The sequence below is a fragment of the Dreissena polymorpha genome, unplaced genomic scaffold (assembly GCF_020536995.1).
Source record: "Dreissena polymorpha isolate Duluth1 unplaced genomic scaffold, UMN_Dpol_1.0 chrUn021, whole genome shotgun sequence".
Classification (NCBI taxonomy): Eukaryota; Metazoa; Mollusca; class Bivalvia; order Myida; family Dreissenidae; genus Dreissena; species Dreissena polymorpha.
Window position 1 is genome coordinate 345,749 of NW_026273335.1, and position 22,904 is coordinate 368,652.

A 22,904-nucleotide genomic window follows, 5' to 3' on the forward strand; every position below is an offset into this window, starting at 1 on the left:
ACCGGTAAAAAAAACTCCGTCATTTCGTAGTCATATAAAGAGTGTATGGTAGTGTACGGAACAACATAATTAAAAACAGCATTCTCATTTGACCACAACGGGGTTAAATAATCTTTCCGAAAAATACAAATAATACAGAGTTTTAATTTAGAATTCTATATATTTATAACTCTGTTAACTTATAAAGATATTTCAATATACATGCATAGACAGTTGACCGTGATTTTCAAGAATCTTTAAATAATTTTAATTAATTGATAATTTATGGATAATAACCTTTCATATAATTTTACATAATTACTTTTTTGATAATAAACAACAAACGATGAATGTTTTGACACCCATTATATTTGAAGTATGCAAAGCCGAAAAATATCAAGAGGGTCCGCTAAACATTTGTATACGCTGTTTCATCATAAAATTAACACCCTTTCTGTGTTATAATCAAGAGCTGAAATCGTAAATTTATTAAGCTTCATTAATACTTAGCTTTATGGATATGTCTCTAGAACAAAATATTTCAATATATTTCATAAAAAATATAATAATCATGGCAAAGGAAATTCAATGGCCGGTATCTAAACAAAAGCATAATCGCCAAGACCGTAGCATCAGTTCAGTGCGTTAGGAACGCGCGCTACATTTTCCCGCCTTCATTCCTTAATTACTTTCGTTTTTAAACAATTTTTTTTCTATCGTATACAGAATTCTATTCTCCTAAGCAAGATGTTATTTTTAAAACTGAACTCCAAATATAAACGCTACAAATCGGTATAAAGTACAAACATGTCAACCGTAAATCTAGATTCTAAAACTCCAAAACAGTATGTTATTTGCAAAAGTTAAAGTTATAACTCGCCGGGCTGCCGAAATCAGAAGAAAAACTTAATATATATTGATATATCTGAAAACTACGTTACGTAAGCTTTCTAATGATATATAATTTGTCAAAATCGGCCTAGAAATGAAACTATAATTTAACAAAATACGTGAGTGGGTACATCAAATTTATAACCTCGGCGCTTCGATAAAAGATCGATAGTTACGACACGGTCACGTGACTTAGACACAACAAATTATTTGGCGTAACGGCCCCGTTTCTTATCCGTGTAATCTAGAATCCGTGGAATTTTAAAGTCCCCTTAACAGTTCACCATAATTCATAACAGTTGGCCCCTAATTTCATAACAAATTACCCCTACATTTATAACACGTTGCCCCTAATTTCATAACGACTTCCTCTTAATTTCATAACGCCTTGCCCGTACTCGCGAATTTCGTGAAGATTTTCCCACACACAATCATTAGTGTCAGAGTGTAACTAATGAAAAAGAACCCCAACATTTAGATATTGTATAGTATTTGTTCTAGCATATCTAATTTAATTTTTGCTACACACACACCATTGAAACAAAATTATACCGATACATGTATGCTATAATTACATGTACATACATATCGATGCTCTCCCTTTTTTCATAACGAATTTTATATCTTGATATAAGTTTATTTAGAAATCGTGAGTATTCAAATAAAATACTATTAACATTATTTATTCATATTTTTTCTATATACTGAAAACTATAAATTATTCGAGAAATTCAGGCAATGAAATTTATGAAACTGTGACATCATGTGAATTACCCGGTCGTGTAATTAATACCTTAATAAAACAAAAAAAAATAATTCTCCAATCATGGGCAATTGAACAAACAGATATGTAGTAACACTTTCACTGTGTTAATTTTAATACCGACCTATTTCATTACAGATACATATCTCATAGCAAAGTTATTATTGACAATTTGACGAGAGTTAAAACAGTATCCATAAATAAATACTGGTTCATAGTAATATTGTAAATTATCATATAATAAATACACATAAAAGTTAATGTACCTTTCAAATAAATATACATGCAAAACATTTAATTGATTAGAAATATAAATCAACATGTTCCTATTTCTTGAAAATCTTAATTTAAATTAAGAGCAGTCAAACAAATGAATGAGTTCCCATGATACCTATTAAAGGGATCTTTTCACGGTTTGGTAAATTGACAAAATTTAAAAGAGTTGTTTCAGATTCGCAAGTTTTCGTTTTAGTTATGATATTTGTGAGGAAACAGTATTACTGAACATTTACCATAGTCCAATATAGCCATTATATGTATCTTTTGACGATTTGAAAACCTAAAAATTATAAAGCGTTGCAACGCGAAACGATTGAATAATTTGGAGAGTTCTGTTGTTGTCGTTTAAATTTACGAAACTATGAAGATTGCATATATACGGTATAAAATACTTACACCTGTGTATACCTGGCGGAATAGCCGAGAGGGCTAATGCGTTTTTACTTCAGACTAACTCCAGGACTCCGGGGGTCACTGGTTCGAGTCATGGTACCGGCTACTTTTTTTCCTTTTTTTAATTTTATTCTAGATTTTTTACTGAAGCTTTAAAGATCCAATGTTAACATTTATCAATATAAAGCATTTAATGACAAGTTTCAAAATATGCCAAAATCTGTGAAAAGGCCCCTTTACACAAAGCATGAAGGTATGTAACAAATGATAAATCATATTCACATATTTAAATAGCTAATTTGAAATGTGTTACTTAGTTATAATGATTCAATGAGAAATCAGCGCTTTTCCTCTACATATACAGTGCTAATCAGGGACGACACTTTATGCGTTAAATGTATTTTTGTTTAGAACATACTTCCTTTATGCAAAAAATGCATACAAGCGGAAATATCATCCCTGATTAGCCTGTGCAGACTTCACAGGCTAATCTGGTACCACTCTTTATACACACACGTTAAACCTAGTTTTCCCAGAACAAAGCTTTTATTATGTCCAAACTTATTGACTTTGTTTAACTTATTTAACTTTAATTTAACAGATTTTACAGTTTTTTTACATGCAATATTTTAAACATTTAAGTATTGATGAAATTAATAAAATTCCAAATGTTTCACTGGTGAGGGTACATTATCAAAACTAGTAAGAAAATACTCTGCAATTTGTAATGGTTTTTTATTTACAAATATGCAGTGCCCCAGCTATGATTTAAAAAGGGCAGGGTGCTTTGTTATCAAAAGGGCACTTAAACTTGCACGATCAAATCATCACAGTGGCATATTTTCAAAACAGCATATGTTATATGTATCTATTATATTTCATGTTAAATATATTCATTCAAACTATTGATTCTGAAATTAAGAAAACTAGTTTCAGTGTAAATATTAAGTAAATTTATTTTAATTTCAAATAAAACTAGACTGTATAATACAATGATTAGATTTTATATAAGGGCATGGTAAGGTTCTGAAGGGGCAGGGAGGGACCTTAAGGCAGCGGGGTGCTTCACCCTCCCGTTTATGCCTAGCTGGAGGACTGACAATGCATTGTCTCAATCATCCATTTCTGCTTGTAATTGCTCCATCTCCTCCACTATAGCTTGCTTTTTGGCCATCTTCTCCATCTGATCTTTATCAGGCTCCTTGATATCACCAGAGGCAATACGTCTCTCTAGCTCTTCTATCTGCTTTAACTTCTTTCTCAACTTTCTGACTTGCTTTAAATGTTCACTCTTGTCCCCTGCCGACTCCCCACTTTTATTTGAACTGAGTTGAGCCCTGGCCAACTGCTCTGCAATATTCTGCACAGGAAGGCTACCAGAGTCATTTTCAGGATGTGGTTGATTCTGTTTCTTTTTCTCTTTTCTTTGAGCGTTTCTCTTGGCAGTCTTGGACATTTGTTCAGCTGGCATCCCGACAGGGACCTTCCTGTTGGAGGCTTGGGCTGCCATATCTGGGCTTAAGCCCGGTGGTAGACTGGGTTTGCTCTTCTGGAACTGAGCCGCTTTGGACTCATATCTAAAGGAAACAGAAGTTGGTTATAATATATAAAATCTTACAACTCAGACCAGAACTTGACTAATTTGAAGTCCCGTAATAAATCAAATTAAATTTAAGACCTTCCTTCTCAGATTCAATCTTTTTAAAGGCTTTATTTGCAACCCATTGGTACTGCAAACAGTAAAAAAACCTAGACAGACTGCAAGTTACTAGCAGGCTGTTCTAGTTTTAAGCTGGATGCATTTCGACATTTTCAGTTTTGCTTATGAAAGGGACACAGTTCAATGAAATCATTAAGGTTAAAAAATAAAACATTAACTGAAACTTTAAAGCACTATGAATAAATGACAAATCCCAAACCTGTACAGTTGTTTATTATGATAGTTTGGACATGAAAATAATTAATGGTAGTGTTATATATTACACAACAATATCAAATACAACCAAAGCTTGTCATAATTGTGTAATTGTAGACCATTTTCAATGTTATATACAACAAAAAGTACACGGTAGTTCTCCCCAAAAAGTTATTGTAATATCTAAGTCTATAAAAATCATGTGATTTCGAAACAAACTTTTAGAGGACCAAACATCCAGCTTTTAAGGTTTTAAAGGAGGTCTCTTCTAAACAAAAATCCAGTCCCTACGAAAGTGTCGTCCCGAATTAGCCTTGGACAACACTTTATGCACATGCATTAAGACATGTTTCCAGACAGCGCACTCATATGCTAAGATTGCAGTTCTTACACAGGCACTTCTTCTTGAGGTACATATCCATCTTTTACTCGTCTTGGTTTTCGCCAAGTGCCATCAGGTCTTCGACTGCCAGGAATGTAGAGTTGACCTTAAAAGAAGAAAGCACACTAGACTACAGACTTAAGAAACTATGAATGTTCAGCAATTGTTTTCGCCCTGTTGGGAAAAATACCATTACCATGCCAATTGTTGGGAAAAACCTGAAACTGGGAAAATTCAAATTGTAAAATGTTCACTATTGACATTATGGGTCATTTTAATTGCTTTGTTCTTAACTGCACAAACCATCTTAATATTTTTGTACATGCCTTTTTTGCTGAAATGTTCATTTTCATTGTTCAATTGATGTGTTAACTTGCAGATAATGCATTTTTGGAACAAAATTGACGTAGCTTTCCTTATTTTGGGGAATTTTCTGGATGGCAAATTTGGAATTCTTTACTTTTTCCTTGATCACTAATTTTATCTGGATTCTGAAAGGGGCCTATTCAGAAAATGCAATGGCCATATCTGCACAATTTATTATTGAACATGATTGGGAAATTATGCACTGTCTATTCTAGATTATGTGCTTCACGCTATTTTACTAAAGGTTGCACACATTTTCAGCATGTGCACGAGAAAATTCCCTCACTAAATATCTTTTTATTAATCTTCAGGGCCCTCAATCCATTTTAGGGGAAGCGGGTCGCTACCCTCATGAGGGGGAATTTTCGCGGCGTTTAACTATTTGGGGGATTTTTTTAATTACTCTCTCATTATTACATTTGGACATGTTTGCTCTATATGCATTTCTTCTTTCATAATTTAGTAAGTTTGACAATATTAAATTGAAATAGATTTGAGATATAATAAACATGGGACACATTAAAAAAAAAATATATTTCAGTGGGAATTTTTCCCACCAAAAGGGGAAAAAGGTATACTTTTCAGGTTGGGGACTAGGGCTGAAATTCGGCCGCAGATTTGATAGATTGAGGGCCTTGAATCTTAAAACTGCTCAATTCTGCTTTGAATTTTTAATTGAAAATCCAGAAGTCACTAACTCTGTGATACAAAGGTTAATACAAATTAAAGAATTTGTGTGTGAATGAACATGTGAGTAAATAAATAAAAAATTAGAACTTTGATTATAAAATCATGGTGCATGTATGCAACTCGAGTTTTAACAACAACTCATAACAGACAAACGAGTTGAGACATGCAAATCAGTGTATGTGTATTTTTTTATTAATTTTGATGATCACAAATATCATCTAAGAACATATTTTTTATTTTTTTATGTAATAGTATGTAAAGTGCTATTATATTTAACAGCAATTACCATAGTATTTCACTTACCTGACAGTATGTCTGTATGTAAAATCAATTTAACATTCAAACTAAAATGCATACAAATGGTATTTGATTATTGCCCCCCTGTTTCTAAAAATTCCCTCCTATTTTTCAAAGTTAGGGGGAAATTTCCACCTAAGTTTGGATTATCTGGCAACTGGTTAATGTTTGCAACTGTTTAATTGTGTTTAAATTGGGCCTTTTATACATGTATGCAGCTGATAATACAGGGATTTCGCTGTCGATCGCCACTGTCTCAAATGGCGCTAAACATATTTAAGTGGCGATAATTTTTTTTAAAGTGGCGACTTAAATAAAATCGGTAAAATACTATAAGAAATTGTAATGCAGGTCGTCTGTCACTTGTAAATATTGATTTACAACTACGCAAGCGACCTTGTACATGTACAAGACAGAGTGCAAATTGAAATCACTGAAGCATGTAAGTGTTACAGACTGTGTTTTTACTGATATAGTCAAGTTTATGGGGGTTATTATCAGATTCACCGCTCCTTTATGACATACTGAACTGATACCTACCGGGGGCATAAAAAACATTTCAACAATAGGTGTTTGTTTTAGAATGTGTGAAATTTGATAATAAACAGAAGATGATGTATATCATGTCCAATGACCATGCAAATGTAACTGTTTAACAATTTGAATTGAGATGCTTTATTTTCTGATGTTTGATTTATTTTTCCTTTCAGACGATGTACATTTGTGTGATTCTATGTTTTAATAAATAATTCTGAAACATTTATGCAGCATATTGTTACATGATTGTTAACAAAATTATATTATGCTGGTTATTTGGTTTATTAAAGTGGAAAAAATGTTATTTATATAAAAATAAAGCTTTATAAAAATAAAGCTTATTAAGACTTATGAAGGTACTTATTGCTATTTATGTATTAACATACTTCTAAAAGTAATGAAAATATAGTCAATGTCATTATTCATTAATGTAGTAAGGTTCCTTAAATGATTGTCCTTATTAATAAAGTCGGATTAACCGGCGGTTTTCACACCGCAATAAAGTGGCGACAACTTTTTGGGCCAGTGAAACCCCTGATAATAAATTGATCCACCAACATTGCAAACCAATAACAGAGCTCCAAATAAGGTTTTGTGAAATTCTTAACGTTACTACCAGATTTTCAAAAAGAATTCTTACCACTGAAATTTTATTCTTAACGTTACTCCTATTAAAAAGTTTTGGAAAATAATTCTTAACTTTTCTAAATGACCAAAAAATAAATAATAATTGTTATTTTCATGCAAAAAATCAAAATAAACATACTAGAAACTTTAGTTATAGGAGTTCAACAGTGTCTATTCAGTATTATACAAGTTTATTTTTCAAATACCTTCATATGCCCAAACTGTGCTTAGATTGCATGCCTTCGATGAATTTTTACATATTACACAATTAAAATGAGTCTCCCCTTCAATCTATTCAACGATTAGCCACGGATATTGTCCCTTCCACTCATTCAATGATTTTTTGTTGTTTAATTTTGGACCCATCGTGTTGCGTTTTTTAGCTTTTCCGACTGTGTCGGCAACTGAACATACAAAATCGTATAAGATCTTTTCTATGTCTTTCTTAACATTCAACTTCGGCTCACTTTGTGTACAATATGTTAAAAGCGTGTTTTTGCACGCTTTGCAGTTTTTTAGGACGCTCTCTAGGCGCCGCCATTGTTTTATGACAGATAGACTGTACACACAGCTTTTATTGGAAAAAATGCGCTTTGTTAAACAAACCTGATAACCATTCTATATAAGCACCGAAAAGATCTTTAAAACGCGAAAAGAACCTAATAAAAATCGATACCAACCGATGTAAAAATAATATTCGAAACTTGATTTTGTAATTCTTAATGGTACGACAAGATTTTAAAATAAATACATTACAGACTTGAAAATAATTTGTAATTACGAAAATACGACCATTATCTGGAGCTCTGCAATACAGGTAAGTCTGGTAATCTTGCGCGTCCGGTAATCTTGCGCACTCCGCAGTAGCAACGTAAAATGGTGTTATTTAGTGATGAAATATGGAATTTCACATTTTTAAGAATTAACGGATTTAAAATGTACATATTCCATGCAAAACAAAAATGGGATTATAACATTTTAACACCGGTTACGTCATCTTTATAGATTGAACATGTATCGTAAACACCGACATACTTACGATAAATTCTAAATGAATCACCGATTCCCTGCGGTCTCTAGCGTTTTTCATACTTTAAATTAAAAATTCATAAATCCAACGTGTAATTTAGCATTCCACTTCATAATACCTATCAGTTATGTATTTTTGGCCATTAAAAATATATCCTATCAGACGACATTGTTATCATTTCCCGCCATTCTGTCAAACCACATTTGGTATGATGTCCGCATGCGCAATGGCCTAGTTTTGATATTTTCTGTGAACTATGGAAGTATGATCCGGGGTTAAATTAAACCTGCTATGCATAAACATTTTTTCACGCTAGATATCAATCATTTTATATTTTTATTGTTTCTTTTGCTACAGTCAACAGAATGCCACCACCATCATCACCAAAACTGCACTAGAAATCCTAATTAAATTTGAATGGTTTTACAAAGTGATTTTTAAATTAATTTTCTGGAATGTTTGTTGGCACTACTTGGACACCATATGTCTACAATTTTGCCTAAATGAGGTCATTACATCAAGTGCACAAGATTACCGGACACGCTGACAGTTTGAAAATGAGGTGAGTCATGTTTGTTTTGAAATCAAATCGGACAGTTCCTCACTGAATTAATGACATATTTTTGTGTTAATAAGCACATGAAATTCTTATTTTCATAATTAAATAAAATAGTATTATATATTGTCAATTTATGGTGGACGAACCAGTTATCGAACACCTAAGAAATTCCGTTAAATAACCTGAGAATTGAAACATCTAAAATGACAAAATTATTTTGTTTTAACAAATGACTATTGAAACATCTAAAATGACAAAATTATTTTGTTTTAACAAATGACTAACAGTTCAATCATTGAATGATTTATCTGTAGAGTTTTCCAGTAAACTACCTTCATGAATTTATAACAGTGATTCCCTGATTATTGTCACCCCTAGCAGATAAAACAAAATGGCGGCCGATGTAAACATGACCTATTACCCGACACTTCATAAATACTACTCCAGTATATAAAAAGTCACATGACTATCACGTGACCCTGACTCGGCGAAAAAAACTGCGTCTGCTGCAATCAAAATTGCAAACGGAAATATGCTTTTTGGTGTGTAAATGCACGTTTTGATAAATGCATTTAAAAAGTAATAGCAAAAAACACACAAAACGATGTAAATAACAATAAATGCATTCCTTTAACCTGTTTTCGGCGTATTTGTTTTAAGCTTAGTAGGCAAGTAGGTCATGGACTTCATGTGCGACCATTTGTTTATCAATGTGACGTCATGCACACTTTTGCGCATGTGCATACAGAACCAAAACAAAACGTCCGAAAATAGGTACTGTTCGATAACAGGTACTTACACGATATACAAGAACATGTTTTTAAACCAATTGACCCTTAACTGCGCAAGATTACCGGACAGCATCGTACACCATGCTATCGTATATAGCCTTTTATAGGTATGAATTTGATTTATTTAACATGCCCACACACGTTTTAACATTTTTTTAAACTTTGCAAAATACAAATTGTGCATCTATCCGAAAATTGCAGATCCGAATGGTACATCCACTGAAGCTGTATACTAAAACTGCCTTCAGTTCATCGACTACTTACCGGTTGCCTCATCTTGGACAATCCCTGAACGTTCAATTGGTGTGCTGGCCATGTCTTTGTCGTTTTATTTAAATCAAAAACAAAAAATAATAACTTGCTATTCAAACATGTTTATTTTGTGTATTACCCCAAAGTTAAAAGAGAAAGCAAGTTACTCATTAACATTTAACACAAAGTAAATAGAACAAGACTAAATTGCCAAGCAATATTGTCCCCTACCGGCTCCACTATTGTCAGAAATTCCACTATTGTCAGATTTTTTATATTTGTTGCCATAGACGTAGGAACAAAATGAAATGTTGCTGTTGTAGTTGTATTTATTTTGACCTTGCGGTCAAGGATAACCCATGAAAGTGCAAGCACTTATTTCCTATGGGGTCCTTTGGGTTTGCTGAAGAGACAGCAAGCAGAAGAGACAGTATTGAGATACAAGGAATCCGGGTGCGATACCCTAGCTCTTTGCGATTTACAGACGTTTCGCGCCCAAGTCTTTTCGCACCCTAGTTATTTCGCCCCCAAGACGTTTCCGCCCTGGTCGTTTCGCACCTGGTCGTTTCGCCCCCATACTAGCGGAACAATAGTTGTTGAGTAGTTTAATTGATGACAATTATATAATTTTATTAAGAGGATATTTATCACGTCAATGACTAAACTTATAGTCTAGACTCTAGAGTAGTAACAAAAAACTAAAAAGAGATCTGACCTATTTATTCATTTGACATACAATAACGTAGAATAACAGTGTAAAACAACGTGATGAACACATACGATATTTCAGTAGTTTAGTTACATAAAACGACAATGAAAGCATTCTTTATTTATATATTTTATGAACCACATAAACACAACAGCGTATAAGCAACACAAAGAAAAGTCCGTAGAGTCTATTTGTTTTTTTATTTGGCATAAAATAACGTAGAATTACAGTGTTGTAAAACATCGCGATGAACACATACGATAATTCAGTAGTTTAGTTACATAAAACGATTTAGAAAAGGAGATGGGCAATTCTTCACAATGAAATTAGATTACATCCATTAAAGTCATATCGGCCTCTGATCTATGTGTCTGTTCTTTTTTAGAACAAGGACTGCAGACGAAGTCAAGCTCGCATCCTGACGTCACAGCGGCTTTGTATTCCTCAAGAGAAATACCTGTGAAACGAAGGAATTATTGTTTAATTACTGCATAGCGTCTCTTAAAATAAATACATCTAAAACAAAGGCCTCGATCTAAGAAAAAAGTAATCGCCATACAAATTACAACTTCTACCTTTACGGAGAATTATTAGAAATAGTGACATCCTTTAAATACTTAGGTATAACAGCCCAAACACTAGCAGAACGCGAAAATAGAGCTCTACATAGACTTTTCACTATTATAAATTAATACGAAAAAATACATACAAAACTACTGCCATGTAATTTAATGTTTGTATAAGTAAATAATTCTTCAATTTTCTCGTATTACAATTTAAGATATAATTTTATAGATTAAGTACTGATGAATTACTGTCTTTTTGTCAAATACATACAAAACTACTTAGACTATAGCAATGTTATTTAATTAATTACATATAATATATCGATGGATTATATAATAACTTTTTTATAATAAGTAAATGTATATCGTTTTATTAGTAAATCAAGTACATAGATGAACGAGTTGACTTATCATTTCATTATAAATAAATAATAATAATAACCCTAAAAAAACGACATTTTTAAAATCATTTTTACTGTGAAGCGAATACACGACGATCTTTATCTGATAGTTAAAATAATATTACGCAACAACATCGGATTAGTGGCAATGTTAAAATAAGCTGTCCGCATTGAATGGCATGTTTATAACACCTGTTCATACTGTTTATCAAATATCCATTTAGGGAGTACTTTAAAAGAAAACTGATTTGTTTATTTATTGACAATCGAAGGCGGGTGTCAGTAATTGATTGTTGCCTAAGCACCACTTTGTGCGTAAGCTGTCAAGTTAATCAATGGAACTTATCGCAATTAAGATGTTTAATTATGTCTTACGACTTAAACATAGAGTTTCAAGGTTTATTTCTCGTCCATGACATGTACAATATAATAATACATAAAATAACACAATTTACAAACATGCATGGCCAATCTTACAGATTTGCCCCTGTTAACCTTATGTTAAACACCTGTTATAAAATATTGAAGTTGATACAACACTGGTGCTTGTAAAACTGGGTACTAATGCGCATAGTGAAAAATGGTGTAAAAGAGCGACGACCTAAGTGAACTGGTTAACAGTGGCTTTCTGTATTTTTCCTATATAATAGATTCTATACACAAAATATATTCAATATACCATCAACTTATGACTAGAATTTCTTACTATACACAAGTACATTATATAACAGAGATAATAAATATACTATCGCTGCTATTTAGATAAAATAAGCAACACTACTACTTATTTACACATGTCATCACTTTCTTATTATTATTTCCATTTACAAAGTCTTTTTTAATTGAATTTAATAAATAGTAATACTAATAGAATATCACGCATACAAGAAACCAACTGTTTTATTTCCATACATTGTATTGTTTTAAATATGAAATTGCACTACATGAATATTTTTTGGAATATAATAGAACAGAACACATAGTTTATTCGAGTATACATAGCACACAATAATAAATTACAGCAAAGCACATTTATAAACTGAATGAGTCGTAATTATTTACATTACAATATATAGCAGCACTGTTATTCTTTTAATACAGATCTCCAAATGTTTTCACATTTCGTTTTCTACAAATGGTAAGCGCTATAGCTACCATAACTAACACCTGTTTTATCACAATTACATAATGAGGGAATGAAATGCATTGTTAATTTAAGACTCATGCTATTTAAATTTACGGTCAATTGCCTCATATATATATATATCTATATCTATATAACCCGCTTATAAAAGATACTCATATCAAATTGATTGGATTGCGATTATCAAGTCAATTAAAAAAATATCTGCATTCATTTTACATTAATATATATACTTATGGTGGCTAATTGCTTTTATCACCTACCCTTTGTCGGATAAATGCGTGATATACTTACATTATTGAATATCATGGTCACCAATTTAACTACTCAACACCTAGTGTTCCACTAATATACTTACATTATTGATTCAGGGTACTTTCTTTGATGATTATATAATGGTCACCAATTAAACTACTCAACACCTAGTCCCTGGTCGTTTCGCACCTAATATGGGGGCGAAACGACCAGGTGCGAAACGACCAGGGCGGAAACGTCTTGGGGGCGAAACATCCGAGGACCCTCTTTGCGAATAGATACCTTGGTTCTTTTACGTGCTCAGTGTATAGCACCGATACACGCGAGAATTACCTGGGTTTCATACCAGTACATCTCTAGTTGGGTGGGAAACACTTGAAGCATTTCTGAAATTTACAGTGCCCCGGCCGGGATTTGAACCGGGGACCTCTGGAATGGTAGACCAGAGTGTTACCACTCGACCACCGCACCAAATGACGTGCATAATGTTCATATTACCATCTATCCATGTTTTAAGTTCCATCAAAAAAATAATAAGAACTTTTAAAATTATCGCAGGATCCAGAAAATCACCATTTTCAGCAGTATTTCTAGTATATTTGTTTTCATAGCAACCAGAATTTTTGACGTGGGAACAAAATGAAATGACGTGCATAATGCTCATATTGCCCTCTATTCATGTTTTAAGTTTCATGAAAAATATTTAACTTGTACTTTAAAAGTTATCGCAGGATCCAGGAAAGTGTGACTGACTGACTGACTGACTGACTTACAGACTGACAGACAGAGCGCAAACCATAGGTCCCCTCCGGTGAAACCGGTAGGGGACAAAAATCAGATCGTGCAGTAATTTTGTGCAGGAAGTTGCCAGTTCAGTAGAACTGTAGGTGCCTTTCATCTTGTATGCATTAACAGTGCTCAAATTTATAAGATTTGGTCAATACATTTCCGTGCTGGTAGAACTTCACTTCGATAGTCTCTTTTAATGCTTATAAAGGGACCTTTTCACATATTTTGGCATGTATTGAAGTTTGTCATTAAATGCGTTATAATAAAAAAAAATTGATACATATGTAAACATTGGATCGAAAAAGGTCCAGTAAAAAATAATAATAAAATTAAAGAAAGAAAAAAAGTAACCCTCAACTGGGCTCGAACCACTGAACCCTGGAGTAAGAATCTATCGCTTAGACCAGTCGGCTATCCGTGCTCATACAATCAGTGATGCATTTTATATTTTTTATAAGCAATCCTCGTAGTTTCACAAAATTCAACGACAGAACTCTCCAAATTAATAAATCGTTTCGCGTTGCAAAGCTGTATAATTTGCAGGATTTTAAATCCTCAAAAAAACATAAAATGGATATTTTAGAGCATCGTAAATGTTCAATATTACTATTTCTCCACAAATATCATAACTACAATGGAAATTTGCGAATTTGAAACATTTTTTTTTATTTTGTCAATTCATCAAAGCGTGAAAAGGCCCCTTTAACCGGTTTCACGACAACGGACATAAATTGTGTCACACAAACAAAGCTGCAAAGACACCTAATAACCGATAACAATACAAAAAGACGGTGGATTGGAGGATCCAGGATTGACTATAGTCTCGATTTGAGCGACGACGTCGTGACAATCCTGCTCAAATCATCTAAACTTCAAAAGAATACCGCCTATTGGTGAAGCTGACTATGATATTCTCTTTCTTGAACTTACCCCATCTCTTAGAAGATGCAAATCTAACCCAAGAGAAGTAAAAACACTACTCAACCGCAGATTGCCTTAAAATTAAAACAAACCTAAAAAACAAATTAAATTATCGAATCAAACATATGCTGACCAAGACATAGACACTATTTGGAATACATTTAAAAAAAACCTACAAAAACCACCAAAAAACATTCCAACTAAACTAATAAAACACAACAACAAACTTAATTGACTTTCTAAAGAACTAAAACCAAAAGAGTACGCATATAAACGCAAATATCTTAAATCTAAACAATTAAACCGTAAAAGCAATAACCTAAAGAAACTAAAAAGCCCAATAAAAAGCAGCACCAGGAATATTGGCAATACATTGAAAACCTCATCGTTGGCATTCCAGTTTCAGAACTAGATAACCCAGCACACTATAAAATAAAAATAAAACTATTCTCATACATCAAAACCTAAAAAAAAAAAATGAAAGCTAGATCATACCTCGTCTTAGGGAAAATGGTCTCATTGAATCGGAACCACGAAACAAAGCTTATGTCCCCAACAGAAAATTCCAATTTTCATTCACACAAATCACATCGGAAGTTATTCCTGACAAAGGTCCCAGCCCTAATCCATCCATTCCTGACATCCACATCATATAAAATAGAATTACAAAACAATTACAAAACATTAAAATCCATTAAGATTCAGATCCAGATAAAATACCCTGCACAGTACCAAAAGAATGCAGTACAGATATATCCCTAATCATGACTTTAATTGTTAAAAGTCACTGTCTCTTGGTAAAATCCCATGTCTCTTGGTAAAATCCCATCTGATTGAAAACATGAAAACGTATAAAAAGTCGATGAAAAAGGAGACAAACATAATTCTATACATTACAGACCAATATAACTTACATGCATTTGCTGTGAAATACTTGAACATGTCATCGCTGGCTCTATCATGTCCCACCTGGAAAAAAAAAATTATGACCTCAAACACGGCTTTAGACCCTCCCGTTCTTGCGATACACAACTGATATCATTACTCCAAAACCTAACCCAATCAACCAATCAAGGTATACATACTGACATCACCATTATGGATGTTGCTTAAGCATTCGATAAAATACCCCACCAGCACCTCTTATACAAACTAAACTACTATGGAATTATTTCAAATGCTTTCATTGTCTGGATATCTGACTTCCAAACAAAATGAACCCGTACTGTTGCCCTAGAGGAAACCATGTCAGACAAGATATCAGTAACCTGTTGAGTCCCACAGGGCACTGTCGTTGGACCCATCTTATTTCTGATATATAGAAATGACTTTGCTGATTTTATCAAACATAGCACTCTAAGACATTTTGCAGATGATAAAAAATAATAACAACCTTTTCGACGCCCATAATCTCAAGCTAGATATTGAAGCTGTTGGTCGATGGGAGCAGGACTGGTTAATGAAATTCGACCCTGAAAATGCAACATTCTAAGCATTGCTCCAAACAGAAAACCTTTAATCTCATTTAAACTACATGATCACATCCTTGAACAAGAAAATCAGACCAAATATCTAGGTCGTACACTCCAAAGTAACCTCAAGGATGAACATTTTAACTAATAATGCAAACTAGGCACTAAGAATTCTTCGCCACAACCTATAAATTAGCTAATCAAAAGCTAAATATCATGTTTAAAAAGCAATAGTTAAACCTTTTGGCATGTTAAACTGGCTGGAGTTTACTATAGCTGTTTTTGTACAGACGTTCGGAGAATTATTTGACGAGTTTACTAGTTCTACTGGTATGAATATCGGCAATAGTCTGAATGGTTTTGTGGCATTGTTTTAAAAAGCTGGTCAATGTATGAAGCGCTCCTATCCAAGACCTAAACCATACAAAGGAGACATTGCAAAAAAGCAACATGAGTGGTGGGACGAGGTCTGTAATAAAGCGATATATGAAAAATATCATAATTTACGTCGATACCGTCGCACAAACTCTAAACAGGATTTAGGCATATATCTTACAAGTAAAAATGTGTTCAAAAACCTCTGATCGTATTGTACGTGTCGCGGGTGAGACTGTTTATGAATGAATAAAATAGTCCACTTTCTGCAGCGTCTTCATGAAGTAGTATTTTTGCTCAGTCCATTCATAATATGAGGCTATTAATAGATGCGCCTGTCGATAAAACAAAGGAAAGTCCACGGGCGATAACAACGCAATAGGTTACGCTCTCACATACACCTCAATGACGTAGTACAGGTCGTAAATTGAGGCTATTAATAGATTCGGGAAAAAGTTAACGCTTATTTATATTCTCAATTTATAAAACGTTGAACATAAGTTCAACAATAACTTCAGCGATACGATAGACAAAAACAAAAAATGTTTCATAATCGCTAAACCCGAATATAACAAACAATTTATAATAATAATACGAATGACCTGTTTTGTAACCTCGTTCGTGCTACTACAGCGGGTATTTCTGGAAAGCGTTCTTTGGTTCTCAACAGATAGCGGCGATCTTTTGTATTTACGGGGGCTAGCAACGCAATAGTAGAAGGTTAGTAGAAGGTTTAGCTTGTTTATATTCACAGTTCTCAATACATAGACGGTTGGATATGAGTTCATCAATTACTACAGGCATACTATAGGCAACCTCGAAAATGGTTTATAATCGCTAAAACCGAAAACAACAAAATATATTATATTAAATATATTTATAACAATAAATATCTTTTAAAAATGTAGTCGGCGTATACGCTGACTTTGAAATAAAGTTTGCAATTAACTTTTCTAAATAAATAAATACAATTAAACAAAAGTTAAACTATTGTGTTGTGTTTTTAACTTGTAAGTTGCATATTCACCGCATGAAATGTGAGCTAGCATTGTCAAACCACACATTAATGTGAGTAGATAAAATATACTACGGGAGAGCACTTCATATGTGTCCACATATGCCTTGTTATGAGTATCTTTCTTCACTATCGAAATATATCGTATGTTGATATTTGATTTAAACGCAGTTTTCTTTCGACACATTGAAATCATACGTCAATGGCGCCCGTCATGCAAAAATGGGTCTTATGCGTTTCGGCAAGCGTTTGTTAAACCCAACATGTGCTTTTGCGCAATCAGGCCATAGGCGATGCTGTTCGCTATAAAATCGCTCAATATGTTATGTTTCTCCTTACCAGAAGGAGAGATAGCTGAGTGGGCTATTTATATGATGGGCGCATATGGAATAAGACCCATTTTCGCATGACGAGGGTCATTACAAATCTCGTTGCGAATTGAAAATGCCACATTTTGATACAAAATTGAATTCAAAATAGCAAACTTGTTAATAATGGCAGCCTATCCGCACATTAAGGAATGATTTCCAGACGTGCTGACCAAGTATGGCAAACATTGTGGTATTATAATTAAACGATTTTCTCTTATCGTGACACTATACTATTTCGCTAATGATTGTTTTCTCATCTTGGAGGCGAAAGTGAAATTCTGCGAGATGGATTGTAACGCGTAATTGTAACAGGGCCACAATTTGTGTCGATTGAGCCTACAGAGAGTAGTCCGGAATTCCTTACACTGAACAGTGCTACATCCTTTGAATTGAGCACATACGCTGTGATGTAGCAAAAATTCAGAGGTTGTATCTCGAATCAGCTTATTAAATATTCGAGAATATTCATGCGTGTCTGTTGGCGTGATGTAAAAGTCACTAAGATGAAAACTGAGTAAAACAGCTACGCCTAAATTGCCCTAAAAGCGCATTAGTGCTCTATACCTATGTTTATGTCAGCGTTGTTGACACCGTGTGAACTGCTCGGGTAACAAGTAAAGCATAAACAGCAATGTTTATATACTTTTATTCCTCCATATACAAGATACGAAGATTATCTTATTTTTTGAATTTGTATATGGTGTCAAAAGTCAAAAGTTTTGTACACGGAACTTTCATTATGAATTTATATTCTTGGTGAGGTAGTTATTTGATATTAGAAAACATATTCCTTTAATATGATGGTGACGGCAAATTGTCTTTATAGTAAGTTCTCATTACCATTTTCATCATACTTTCTATGCTTTCAGAACGACCAAAAAGCATGTTGTTTTTATTTTGTCTAAGTTATTTCTATAAAATAATAAGGATGATAAAAAGTGCACACAAAACTCGACCCGTGCGGTATGACACACACTTTATAAAGTTGAATGGCGTGTGTTCATTTCAAACTTGCGATTGAGTTTGAAAAATGAATTGCTTGTTAAATTATGCAATAGCGAACATCTTCAGTGCCTTCAGCGCTTTGATTTTATCATACCACCGCATAGATATCTGCCTGATATAACGTTGCCTGATTTATATTTTTTATATCATGGTCAACAAGAAAACAAACAATTTGATACCAAGATGTAATATATTTTAAACATAAAATGCAACACAAATGAAACACATCGGCGAAATTATGGGGACATAAAACTTGCGATATCATAAAATAGAAAGCGTTCACATTAGTAATCAGTTTTGCAAAAGGTTAGCATGTTTGAATCAAAACGTAACAAACAGTTTTGCATTAGCAGAATGCTGACGCCTACCACTTAACGTTGTCCATATGTTCAAGTGTGTCAAATACTGGGTAACTCTGAAACAGATGGTTACTTCGAGATACCCTAAGCAGTGTTAATTAATAGACCGTTCCATAATCGATAAATTGACCGCCGCCATATTGTCAGTCACGTGACTGTCCGCCATTACACTGCTGCTAACTGGTGCGAGACTGTGATTCCAAAAGCCAAAAACGTAGATAATACCCGCTTAACCGTTGTCGGATAAATAAATTACTTAATGAATTAATGTGAGGCGATTATCACATTTTTGTTGTTTAAATGATTGTTTGAAGTTGAGATTGATTGTTACAAATAAAATGTTTAAAATGCTTTCGTGTATTTGTTTTTTTTTATATCTGTAATCAAGTGGTAATCATCGGCGAAAATTTGCCGGTTCAGTCGCTCATACTATGTCTTTGATTAGACTTGTTACTTTTAACGTTTCACAAACAATTCACGCATGTATTGTTGTGTTGATTTTAATAGCCGCAACATCAAGCAATTTATATTTTAATTAATACTTATTAAAGATTCTCGCGCAATTAATTACCGCTAATTGTTTGTAATTGGTCTCATGTGGTAAAAATCTACATTCCAAAATCATAACATATTATATTAAGTATGATATTTTTGATACGCATTCCTTTATTTTTCTTGTTCTAACTGATATCAAAGATAAAAAATTGTGGTTTGGATTTATATTTAATTTTTTTAGATGGAATTTTGTCACGTTAAAAAAACGAGCTTTTTATCATGAGAGAGTGATATTAATCTTGACGATATTTTATGTGATTATTCGGAATATGAAGAGAATGTGATCTATGTGATATATCTATATTTTCATCTGTGAATCATTTTACATCTATAAAGCTAAAAAATACTAAAAATGTATTTTATAGGTCTTTGAAGTAACGCAAAACATATGGATAACGACACCAAATGTTTAGTCAATTAATCCACACAAAAAAACTCCGAAAAAAACACCTAAATAATATTTCAAAAATATATTATTAAGCCCCAAACGAATTTATTAATACATTTATTTGCAACTTTAAAAACGCGGCATAAGCATCAAATTAAAGATTATCTGAAGACTGAAAGGCCGACAATTTGACACAACAAAGAGCTCTATGCATAAGCCGTAATATTTTTTGCAGAAAAGCTTAAATAAATTACAATAGTAATACATCTAATTATAAAAATATAATTATGAATGGCATGAGTACGTTAGTGTGATAAACACGTGAGTAATAGAAAGTATATGGGGGGAAATGAAAATAAACGTACTACAAAGCCCTATTAAAAGCGAAGTGCATGACAGTATTAACATGTAATTTTAATTTGATGGGTTTTGTACAGAGAATGACGCTATTGAGGAATATTAACATACAACTGAAAAACACAACTTTACATGATGCAATTTGAACTGTGTATTCATGTATATTGAAAACTCGTTACTAGTGAGTATGAGTGGCAAATATCTAACATTTTAACACACATATATCTATATTAATATTTTTTTAAACATTATTTACCCCCGTTCGTGTCAAATGTAATTTCTTGTTTTATGATGTCGTTCGTGCATTGCCGTAACATTAAATCTTCATACGAAATGACGTAGTTTTAATTAACCGATACCCGCTAAATACGTTAAATGTTATGTTTTTAGGTAAATTTTATAATCATCAAATACTTTTTTTCATAAATTAAACCAGGGATTAAACGGGCTAGTATCTTTACGGTGTACAATTTCTGATATTCTATATTGGACATAACTTTTAATTTGTACAATATGTAACATATCTAATGAACGCAACTGTTAAGTATGTCGGAGGTAAAATATTAAACCAAATGACTGCTTAATACTACCAGAAAGAGAAGACATGGTGGCATCATCAATTGTGTTTAATGACCAGACTGTCATCTGCCACCCAGTGTGGTTTATGACACCCCGGGATGACGCCATGTTATTAGTTAAGTCTGGATAATATCTGATCAAAACGAGATAATCGGATTATGCAGAACAAACGGGCAATTCAACACTGGAATGCAAAGGATTACGCGATTTTAAGATTGATGCATATAATCAAATGATAAATATTGCATTTAGTTTAATTAAATGGGTTTTTTTTAATGTGTCAACGTGTTTGTTTTCCTAGACAAATACCTAAAAAATGCACGTTTTTCAAACATGTTTCTGTTATAACACTAACTTAACATCTCCTCTAGCAGAAAAACTTTATTTCATACAATTTGCATGACAAACAAACAAGTTTTACAAAAAGAAAGAAATTCACCCGTTGAATAATCGGTGCTCTCTTATATATGTTACCGGTTGTTTGGCAGTAGTGTAATGGCGGACGCGGAGAGTATTCAGGGGAGATAATTGGGTAATTACTAAATTATGGAACGGTCTATATTACGGCGCTTAGACGAAGCTGGACGAGTAACGTAGGCAACGCATATAAACATTTACTGCCGTAGTTATGTTCGGTTTGGTCACGCATGGATTACTAATGAACTTGGAAGCAGTGTTGCCTTCTTAAACATATTTCATACCAGACAAGTTGACTGTCCGATGCAAAAAATTAGGGGATATATATAAATTCTCGTGCAAAAGGCTTACACTATAAATTGTTTAAAAGCTTAATTAATTGAACCGGAACGCTACTTATCTACACCATTGCCATATCGCGTGCTTATCGAATTTTCGTTGTTCTGGTCACCAACCTATGATAGAAAAAGGTCTTCATATTATTTCATGGATAGCTGCTTGGAATCTTTTATACACTACATCAGAACATTTATTTGTGCTCATTATCTCTGACACTATGCAACAAGCTATTTTTGCATTGGGTAGGCCTATATATTTTGACGTTGCATATAAGTTACGGGAGAGTTTACTGTAACTGAAGTGTATATTTTGTGCGAAACTGTTCCATTTGTAAATGTTCTACCTAATCATTTGATAACATCCGCTTCCGATATGTTTTCAAATACATTTAACCAGGTATGTGTATTATACACATACCTGATTTAACTAACGCCTAAATGTTTGACTAAATATGTATACGCATTTTTCTTTTCTTTTACTTAACACGTCTCACTATAACTGTTGTTAATATTGTATGCAATAGCACTACTTCACTACCTCCCTATATACATGAGGCATGCAGCAAAACTAAAACGTTTAAAAACCCTTACTCGTGTAGCTGTCATTGTCACCCTTATCCACATGTAAACACTTACAGTGTACATTATTTTAAACTCACTCCCGAACTTATCAACTTTCTACAGTTAATTCACCTCTTAACCAATAGGCAGAGGCACAAAATCTTCTTTTTAGAACGAGTGCTGTATCGGACGAAGAAGACTATATTCATCGATCGCTCCGTTTTTATTTTCAAATATCTGGGATGTGGGAAGGATGGATTGGATTCTATATGCAATTTTGAGGATGGTAAAAAGTCATTCACTGTATTCGACATGTTTCCTTTCCTTAGATATTTCTGACGTTTTTTTCCGTCCAAATATATATATGTTAAAGGGACATTTTCACGTTTTGGTAAATTGACAAAATTGAAAAAAAAGATTTGCCACTTTTCGTTGTAGTTATGATATTTGCGAGGAAGCGGTAATACTGAACATTAACTATACTCGAAAATACCATTATATGCATCTTTTGACGATTTAAAAACATGCAAAATTATCAAGCAAACCGATTGAATAATTTGGAGAGTTCATTTGTTA

The 22,904-nt window shown here is 33.2% G+C and overlaps 1 protein-coding gene across 2 annotated transcripts; it reads right to left on the reverse strand.

Annotated features, from left to right (window-relative positions):
• Positions 1-1,717: 1,717 nt before the first annotated feature.
• On the reverse strand, positions 1,718-15,959 carry LOC127863634 (partner of Y14 and mago-like). 2 transcript variants are annotated; one of them, XM_052403262.1, is made up of 4 exons: positions 15,930-15,959; positions 15,451-15,505; positions 4,612-4,708; positions 1,718-3,882 (listed from the first exon to the last, which is right to left on the reverse strand). In XM_052403262.1, exons 1-4 carry the CDS (start codon positions 15,942-15,944, stop codon positions 3,417-3,419), a joined length of 633 nt encoding a protein of 210 aa, XP_052259222.1. In that variant the 5' UTR covers positions 15,945-15,959; the 3' UTR covers positions 1,718-3,416. The 2 variants fall into 2 exon arrangements, with proteins under 2 accessions (XP_052259222.1, XP_052259223.1); XM_052403263.1 differs by lacking the exons at positions 15,451-15,505; positions 15,930-15,959 and adding an exon at positions 9,764-9,922.
• Positions 15,960-22,904: the final 6,945 nt, after the last annotated feature.